General features: G+C 28.4%; 1 protein-coding gene across 1 annotated transcript; it reads right to left on the bottom strand.

The window, feature by feature from the left end:
- Positions 1–5,272: 5,272 nt before the first annotated feature.
- Positions 5,273–9,834, bottom strand: LOC106797589 (light-inducible protein CPRF2). Its single transcript, XM_014772413.1, has 5 exons — positions 9,698–9,834; positions 7,024–7,099; positions 6,790–6,915; positions 6,041–6,142; positions 5,273–5,287 (listed from the first exon to the last, which is right to left on the bottom strand). Exons 1-5 carry the CDS (start codon positions 9,832–9,834, stop codon positions 5,273–5,275), a joined length of 456 nt encoding a protein of 151 aa, XP_014627899.1.
- Positions 9,835–10,450: the final 616 nt, after the last annotated feature.

Below are 10,450 nucleotides of genomic sequence, written 5' to 3'. Positions count from 1 at the left end.
GGGTTTTAAAAAGTAATTTATTTATTTTATATAATTTTAAAATGTAAGTGAAGATATTTTAGTTATTATTACAATAGACATGTTTTAAATCTCCTTTTTGTCCCCTCAAAATCCACCAATATTGAAGGTAGCAAACTAGATAAAGAGAGATTTCAGTCCTTTCCATTCCCCTCCCCTATTAAAAGATGAACCAAATAATAAAACAAAAGTTTTAAAAAAATCTCTCGTCTTCCTTCCTCTCTCCTTCAATCTCCTCCAACCAAACACTCCAAGTAAAATTGAATTTACCTCAAAATCCTAATTTGACTTAAAAATAATAAAAAGTAAATTTTGCTGTGGGTTAAAAAATTATACTAATTCTTATAACAAACTTGCTTTGAGAACAAATAAAATCCAAATATATATCACTCGACCTAAAAATCAAATTTATCCCGAACCAATAATATTGCAAATCAATTCAAAATTAATTATGCAAATAAACGCATATTCTTCAAAGACATACTAACTAATTGCTAAAACATGAGATTATAAAGTTAACTTGAGAGTAAAAAAAATAAACAAGAAGAGGTATTGGGTCGAATCCTTCTATTGAAAAAAAATTAGTAATTAACATTGACCGATAGAAAGCCTTGATGGTGAATAGAATCCCTCTCAAGCTTCTGCAACTGACTCCTAACAAGAGATTTATCATTTTCAACACGGGCATGATCTCTCTTCATTGCAACAACAGTGTAATAAACAATCATCTTCCCAAACCTATCATCATCATACAAAGCCTTCTTACCCTCCTAACCCTTGTCCATAAAACAAACCCTAGGAACTGGTCCAAGTCCGCCGCCGATGAATTCGGTACTTCTTTCTAAAAGCAAGAGTTGTTCTTGTTGAACACGTATTCTAGCGTCTTCAAGTCTTGGATTTCACTCAGCGCCTAGATCAAGTTTAGAAAGTCATTGGCAGTGGCGAAGCCGTTGTTTTTCAGGTTCTTGATGTTAACAATTTTGGGTCATACATACATACATACATACATACACACACACACACACACACACACACACACACACACATATATATATATAATTGAATGAGTTAGAGACATTATTTTATTAGCCAAAACATTGAAGTGGTCTAATCAATATAAAATTATGGCTAAGGGCATATATGTCTTGAAAGGCTAATTGTGTAGATACCATTAGTGATATTATAATTTGATGAGAGGTCAAATTATAATTATCAAAATTGGGATAACTAATGACAGTTACCAATACAAGAGATTATGGTCCCCATTTGTAGAGAGAAGTGACGTACAATTTTGATTCCTTTTTCTCTTTATCCTCATGAGAAGAGAAAATTCAGAGAAGAAAATAAAGGTCTCTACATTTGGAAGATGATAAAACCAATCTTGATCCTCATCAACCTTTCATCACGCCATTATGACTAATCCATGTACGCTTCCGCATTTAGTTTTTATCATGATTTTGAGTATGGGAACAAAATGAGGCTTTATTCATCTTTATGCAGTAATTTCTCTCTACATGGATAGAAAGCATGTGGTTAGGATTGATGATTGTCTGTTAGAATCAAATTAGATTGCTTGATTGAATCCCTACACTTGATTGTAAATATCTCCTTGCAGAAACTGAGTTGCATGAAGCAACTGCATGCTTGGTTGATGTGATCTTGTTGCGTCTCCAAAGACTTAGAACCATCATGAGTGTGTGCCATCATGAGAAGACTCAAGCTTTTTAGGGAGAAAGTTACTTAGCAGGAAGAAAGGGCAAGTTTATATTTCTTATAAATTGCATTTGCTATATCTATTTTTGAACATATTAATATATTATCGATTTTAGACATGTTGAAAGAATGAATGGAAATTGTTAAGATATGATGATATATATGATAGAGATTAAAGAGATATGATATGATGACATAGCCTACCTTTATGAAAGTAAGAAACTTTTTATCTTTTATTATCTCCTAGGATTATATTATATGTATAAGATTTAGATTAGATTTTTATGATAGAGAATTTCTATCTTGCTCCCCGTTAATTTGGGAGTATTGATACAGTTGATTTTTTTAACCAATATGAATCTTTAATTTAATGATAATTTGAAAAAGAAACTTTAATTTTTTTTTAAAATTGTTAACAAAAGATTAATTTAAAGCAACTAAAAAAAACAAGGGTATGCCAATTAGCATAATAACAAGCAAAACCACATGACAACAAATCAAGAAAGTGATAAGAAAATTCACAAATTAAAAATTTTGAATATGCAAAAATTATATATGATTCTCTTTTATATACTTTTTGTTATCCTTTAGTGCTTTGTCAATTTTAACAATTTAATTAAGTGAGAAATATAAAACAAATTAAGAATTAAACTCTCAATATAAAATAACTTAAGAGAATCATATAAAATACCTAAAATTCTTAAAATACAAAGTCTTAAAAGAATAAAGATATGAATGAAATTCAAAATTTTAAAATTGTGGATTTAAGATTCTTATCGAAATTTACCTCTTAAAATTAAAATTTTAGGATATTACACATTAGCTACCAATGCGTTATAAGAAATGGATCTCCCATCAATGTATATTGATTGCTCCTCAGCCATGCACTTTCCATTAACCTTCCTAGGGCTGTTCACTAGGACCTTTGAGAGAATTTTGTACATGCAAGAAATTATAGAGGGAAATAAGATGCAAGTACTTCATGGTCTTAGGCTGTTCAGTTATAGGAGAGAAAAAAAGAATAATTTTTAAATTTCAAGAACTAATCAAAGAAAATTTGAATTTTAGGAAAAAAAAATAACCCAAAATTGATGGACTAAAATAGTAATTAAGTTATTTTTAATATAAAAATGGTTTTTTATATTGTGTTTGGTTTAGAGGATAAAATAGAGAAAATTAAATCATAAGAGAAAATTTTAAATTAAAATAAGGATAAATATCTATTTTCGTCTTTGAATTTATCAGATGCTGACAGTTAAGTTCCTCAAAGATGAATAATTAAATTGTCCCCGAATTTACAAAAAAGTGCAACAAATTAGTTATATCATTAGTTTTCTCTGTTAATTCAAACTGTTGTGCCTACGTGACATTTCTGGTTATGAAGTGACAACAAATGGTTGCCACATGTCATCCACATGATCACCATGTGTCATCTATGTGACTGTCACATGGTGGCATTTTAGTCAACTCTCTGTTGCTCAAAATCCTCTACCAGTCAGAACCCTCGGTAGGTAGTCCTTTTCGAGACTTCGACAATTTGCTTTGACTACTTTCAAGAGAAATGACTATCCCCACAAACCAATACAAGACTTTTCAACATGTTTTGTCCTCATCACAAAATTTTGAGAAAACTTCCCAGAAGGTCACTCAACCCATAACTAATTCAAGCCAAACACATTTAACTGTATAGTTCTTAAGTGATAGACTACTGAAAAATAGATGCATCTTATTGACATAAGAAATATATATATTTTCTTTAAGTCATGCTCAATTGTACAATCTTATAGCTGCACAACCTCTGGATCTTTCTCATTCTAGTGTGATTCATCTAAGATGTCACAAAAGTAACATAACAAGGTTAAAGTCCTTCTTCTCTATTGTGTTATCTAAATTACCCTTTATTTTATTTAAATACCCAAACATAATTTGATTTGTCTATGTTATAAATATAATAGTAAATGAATATATATATATATATCATTTTGTGGTGTGATAGAATTGAGGTAGAGACAAAAGCACCAATGTTGTTGGGATGTCTGTCCCTACCTTGTTAATTACCTTTGCACACCCTTTTGCTTAAGAAAAATCAAATAAGTTGTTCTCACTAGTAGATAAAAGGCTTTCATAGACGGTTATAACACCCTTTTCATGATAATTTTGAATCGTCTTTGAAACTATCGTTGTGAAAAGTTAACACTTTTCATGACGATTTTTGAATCGACTTAGAATCTCATATTCTACACCGATTTTCATAAAAACTATTTTGGAATGTATTTTTTTCTTTTAAAAATGTAAAAAACAAAATTGAAGATTTGAAGATGATTTTGCAAAAAAATCATTTTAAAAAGTGACTTTCTAAGACGGTTTTTTGAATAACCGTCTTAGAAAATTAGTTTCTAAGATGATTTTCTGAAAGAACCTTCTTAGAAAGTGATTTTTGTAGTAGTATAAATCACATTTAGACATATCCTATAACCTATTTTGTTTGAGAAAAAACACTCATACAAAATTAACTCTCTCAACAAAAGGTTTTTCCATACAAACTATTCAAAATTAATAATTTAATTATATTATAATTTGATAAAAATAAATTAACGATTTAAATATTTGTAACTAATTAAATTTATTTCTTAAAGAGTTTCTTATTCAATTGCTTTTTATTTTGTTATGATATCTTAAAATATAATGACAAACTATAAATTGGGCACTTTTTGTTTGTTATCATTTCGAAACTTTTAAATAAATTTAAAGTAGACCCTTATATAAAAAAATCAAGTTCACTTTCTTTTCTTTGTATACTCTCCATTAAAACTTTTAGCTCGCTTATTTCAAATTTTAAATTCAATATATTTTGTTGAATTATTTATTCGTATAGTTTTTATTATTTCAAATATGTCTTCAATTTAATATATATTTTTTTATATTCTACATTTCTACTTAAACAAACAATATATTTTATTATAATTTGAAATATACTTCATAACTTTTTAATTTATATTCTAAATTTAAAACACTGATACAATTCATAAGATGTTTTATAACTTATTGAAAGTAATATATTTTAAGAAATTTGAGATTTATATACTTTGATCAGACATAACAAGAAGGCTTTATAATTTATAGCTAATCAAATATAAAAGGTATACAAGAAAGATATATAGAAAATTAGAATTGTGCACATACCGAACTTTGCCATGTAGTTGCAAGGAATATTGGTTACCAACCTATACATTCAAAAATGAAAAAGAATTTTAATTCATAACTTATTAATAAAATTAAAAGATAAATATGTTTTTACATAGTAACAATTTCCCAAATCTAGAATGTCAAACTAATAAGTCAATTATAAGAGATGGGAAGAATTAATAGGAATAAAGTTTTCAAGGGAAAATATTTGTTATTTTTTTTATCTATAGAATATTTATTGAACTATTTAAAAAATGACATTTAAGGACGGTTTTTAACCATCGTTGTAGCCGGAGTCATGGAAAGTCAATACTTTTCACGATGGTTTTCAAACTGTCTTAGAAAATATAATTTCTTAGATAGTTTTGTCCTGAAACCACGTTAGAAATTGTTATTTAAACAAAAAATGAAAAATGGATGTTTCTAAGATAATTTTTTGAAAAACCGTCTTAGATAGTAGACTTTCTAAGATGATTTTTCAGAGAATCATCTTAGAATGTCTTTTTGTTTTAAAAAAAACTTTAAAAAAATTAGGGATTATAAGATAATTTTCCTAGAAACCATGTAGAATTTCTAAAATGGTTTTTCAGAGATCCATCTTAGAATGTATTTTTTTAAAAAATAATAAATTAAAATAATGAATTATTCTTTACACTGGTTAGTTTGGAAAATCGTTATAACCTTAACCAACAAGTTTTATAAGTTCATAACTTCTATTACTCAATGTGTAACATTTGGCATAAAGTCTTCAATTTCAAAAAATAAGACCAATCCTCTATCTTTTACTATTTAATTGTAGCATATGATATAAAGCCTACTGCAATTTCAAAAAAAAAAGTACATTGCTCCTTTTTTTAGAGGGAACACCAAAGTGAACCACCAAAGTAAAAAAGAATTAAGAGCTAACGAAATAAGCAGTGAAGATTTACAATATTTTGTTTGGCCTATATCACGAAGCATCTCTAGAACCATAAATAAATTAATTCAAAGAAGTAAATAATTAGAATATGCATTGATTCTTGTGGTTTGTATTGTTTCTACCAAATGAAGTTGTTCAAACAACGTGAATGAGAAAGCACATTAAGCCATAGGCATATAAAAACACACTAAATAAATTACATACCACAACCTTGTCGTTCGAAGCGGCCAATGCTTCATCATCATTATGAAATGTCTCAATGATTACTTCACTAGAAATCTCTGTGCTTGCAGTTTTGACAGAATCCTGCAATGAGTAAGATTAATAATTTGACGATAAAAAAATTGTACTTAGCCAAATAAAAAATGTAGGGATCAGAAATACTATATTTTTTTTTACAGTGACAATCAGTTTCAACTTAAATTTCTTCGTAAATCTATGCCAATCTCAGTATAAAGTGACAACAAACAACAAGAGCAACATTGAAATATATTATACAAATAGAGACTAAATTGAAAACCTCTTACAATTAAGAACCTTTTAAAAGAAAATTTATCTGTTTTTTCTTTAAGAAAATTGTAAAATCGAGTTCACTACTGCCATTAGTTATCAATCCCAAATAACAGTGCATAGTGACTAATTCCAAAAATGCTATAGTAGCTCGACCACTATTCTGAATTTTTTTACAATTTATATAATGTATATCCATATGAACTCTCAAAACTAATAATTGAGTGTTATTAGTTTTTTCTCGTAAATTAAAAAAACTAGATTCATTGTTATAAAGAGATTGGTTGGAACTAAGAGAGATTGATTGGAACTATAGATATGTGGTGGCCTAAGACTATCTAATAATTTCTCCAAACTTAGGGAACTACTTATGAAGAGCAAATAGGTCTTCTATATAATAGGTTTTACTTAAAGTATAGTATACACTAAAAGCAAGAATTTACCTTTACTCTTAATGTTTCAACATCAACTTTCAGTACTCTATTATCAATTGCAACATTATTGTATTTCGGGCTCACATCAATGAATCGCTTTAACAACGAAGAATTTTCACTTCGTAATTGGGAGACCTAAGATAGAATATTCGGTCATAAAATATACAATTCTTTGAGGGAATTAATATGGAATATGGAGACAGAAAAAGAAAATATGATAATCGAAAAAGAAAATATGCACACCTGTGTCCCCAGCTCAGTTAAATGAGTCTGCTTTCTCCTTCTTGAGCATCTGTCTGACTCCCTATTAGAAAGCATCCTAAAAAAAAATTTGTTAGGATTTAAATTAAACAAGGAAAAATTTGTACCAAACTGAACAAAATGAATGTCTTCTAATAAAGGAAAATATAGAAAGATTATGTTTAGGAAGAAACAATAAAATCCAGATTCATTTAGCTAGCTCAACCAATACAAAGATTATAATACTTGTGCAACCATTCTTTCATAATAGTAATGATGAAATTGCATTCGAGTTTGTGCATAATTTATGAAAATATTAGTGTAAGTCATGTGACACCCTCTACCCTCACAAATATAAATAAATAAATAAAAATAATATAAAATTTATTTAAAAGTTTTTAAACACATAATAATAAAAGGAAAGAAAACCATGCAAAATTATTTTTTTTTAAAACACATTTAATTTTATTCAATTCAAAAGGATAAGAGGTTCACATCCACTTAGTGAAAACATAGTAGAAATTGTTCGAATAAAAAAAATAAAGTTATCCTGACTTAAAACAAGGCCGTCCATTCTGAATAAATAAAAAAAACTAAAATAGAAAATAACACAATTATATCATTCACGTAGATTATAACATGCAAAGTAAAATCCTATGCCCCAATGTCACACTTATCAGAGCATATTCCTATAACAGACTAAGTCTCTCCATCTTTAGCATGAGACTCATCATATGAAAGCTCACCTGAAATAAAATGACAATCAGCCCAAACACAAACACACACCGAGAGTGAGTTATCACATTTGTATATAATAAAACATTAGAGCATGTGAAACATATAATACTTAAAACTGAATTTATATAAATAAAATCACTTCACAAAATCACACACATTATTCACACCCATTCAAGTTCACACACTCTAGAAAATAACGTCAAACCATAATTGTTAACTCAATGAAATTGAAACACAAGCGTTATGCAACAAATAAGCTAGACTCAAGCCTACATGTAATGTGATACTATTTTTCAGTGAAAAACCACACTGGGGCACTTAGGAGTACATAACAAGACACACCACACAATGGGTATATCAGGTTACTCTCACTAAGTAAAATCATAAGGTGACCAGTCAGGGTTACTTTGTTTTGCAAGAATGCTCCAACCACATGGGATCAACATAGGCTTAAAGGAGCACTTCAAACCAAGTATCTTTACATCCAAGACCTAGACTCCGAAGAATTCGTTTGGACCTCATCTTCCTGATTCAGGTCCAACCCCTAAAAAATATTTTTTTTACACGCAGGCTCTGTTCATGAATTATACAATACCCACGACCTCACACTTATATTTCAAACATATTTAACAAGTTGTGCTACATTTTAACCTTTCAGGATCCTAACTAGGAATCCCCACACTTTTCCTTTAACACTGCACATAAAATTTTCTCTAGATAAATAGTAGTCGGATTACTGTATAACTCACAACTCAGAAGACAAGTAATATCACTACAAATATTAATCACTTAGTCATTCACTACCATATCTCTCATGTCTACAATTTAACATTTCACAATTTAACTAATTACAAAATATATTTCACAATTAGATAAAAATGTATAATAACAATAACATAACACCTCTAACTTCAAGACTTATAAACAAATATATATAACATATTACTGTACAATTATATGTAATACCAAATAATATATATATATATATATATATATATATATATATTAATTAATTAAAGCGTTCACGTAAACATTTAAAATATTAACATAATTATATTAAAACATGTAAAACATGTAAACAATATATTATATTAACATATATATTAACGTAAACATACGTTAACGTAAGATATTAAAATAATTTTAATATAAACTTAATATATATATATATATATATATATATATATATATATATATATATATATATATATATATATATATATAACAAACAAGAATATATACTTATATTGATTTATATGAAAAATATGTATATCTATGTTCTAAACATATTTCAACTTAGTCACCAACATCAAAACAATGCCTAATTACAATGTGAATACAACTTTAGTTAATTTCCTCAAATGATTTTAGTCAATTCAATTATCCAATAATTCTTGCACATATGAATTTCATGATGAGAAATCACTTAAGTGAATTAAAATATAAAGTTTGTGAAATAAGAGTGTCAATATATGTACGTGTATATAGTGCGGTGTAAAAAAATTTAAAAGAAAAATAAAAGAAAAAAAATAAAAATCAATAAGATTGAAATGTCAACATATCTAATATAAACAAAATCACTACCAAAATTTTTTTATGCTAATTATAAATAATCCTAATCCCTAAGGTACACACCCAACACAGGAATACATCAATTTTACAACAAATTCGCATCGGAATACCAATTGGTTCATCAAACACACTCAATATGAAAACATAATTGAACTTCATAAAACATCCCAAAATAACCCAAAAGTTGATCCTCTAGGAATCCCTACACATGTTCATTCTAATCCCCAAGCATGAGTAACTCATCCCTTACTTCGATGTAGTCGCTCAAGCATTCTTTGTTAACAATTGTGGCGTTTATGGTGCTCTATTGACCAGAAGAATTAATGTTTTCTATGCTAAACACAGTCAATTATGAGACTATTGTTACCTCCTTACTCGTTTTGCATCAACAGGTGTCATGTTTTTAGTCTTATTAATCTCTCCCTCCACTTCCTCATCATCTGGTTGTTCTCCTGATGATCCACTTGTCGTTGGCCTTATTGCGACAATGGGTTTGTTTTGCATGGAAGGTGAGGAAGGAATCCCAATGTGTGCTCTGACATCTTTATTTTGTAATTTAGAGGGATCATTTCCAAAAGGGCCAGATCCTACGTAGAAAATAAAAATTAAGATGTAAATCTTATAGTTCAGTACGTGTTGAACATATTAGGACAAAAAAAAAAACTAAAAGTCTACAACTTTCTAAATTAAACAAAATTTTACACAATTTTTTGATTCACCCTACTCATGCAACTTCTAATAGCCAAAATAACATACTAGTTCAAATCTTTTAAGGTAGCTTGCGATCCAACTTCAGAAGAATTAGATGCCTGTGATACACTGTCAGGGAAAGTGGCAGGGTTTTGAGATTTGACCAAAGATCCCTATTGACATGAGCAGAAGAAAACATTAGATACTGGTTTAATTTACAATGAGAAAGAGGTGAGAGAAATGGGGAACTAGTAACTTAATATATAAACTAGGGAAAAGGTTTTAGATCATGCATAAATCCAACTTTGAAGAATAAGATTGAGAAACAAAAAAAGCCTTCTGAAATATATAAGGTAGGTGGAGTGAAGACATCACATAAATGAAATTACTTCAATATTTTCAGTGTATATGAAAAGAATGAAATTAATGC

The sequence above is a fragment of the Glycine max genome, chromosome 20, assembly GCF_000004515.6.
Source record: "Glycine max cultivar Williams 82 chromosome 20, Glycine_max_v4.0, whole genome shotgun sequence".
Taxonomy (NCBI): Eukaryota; Viridiplantae; Streptophyta; class Magnoliopsida; order Fabales; family Fabaceae; genus Glycine; species Glycine max.
This window is presented reverse-complemented; position numbering and strand designations above follow the sequence as displayed.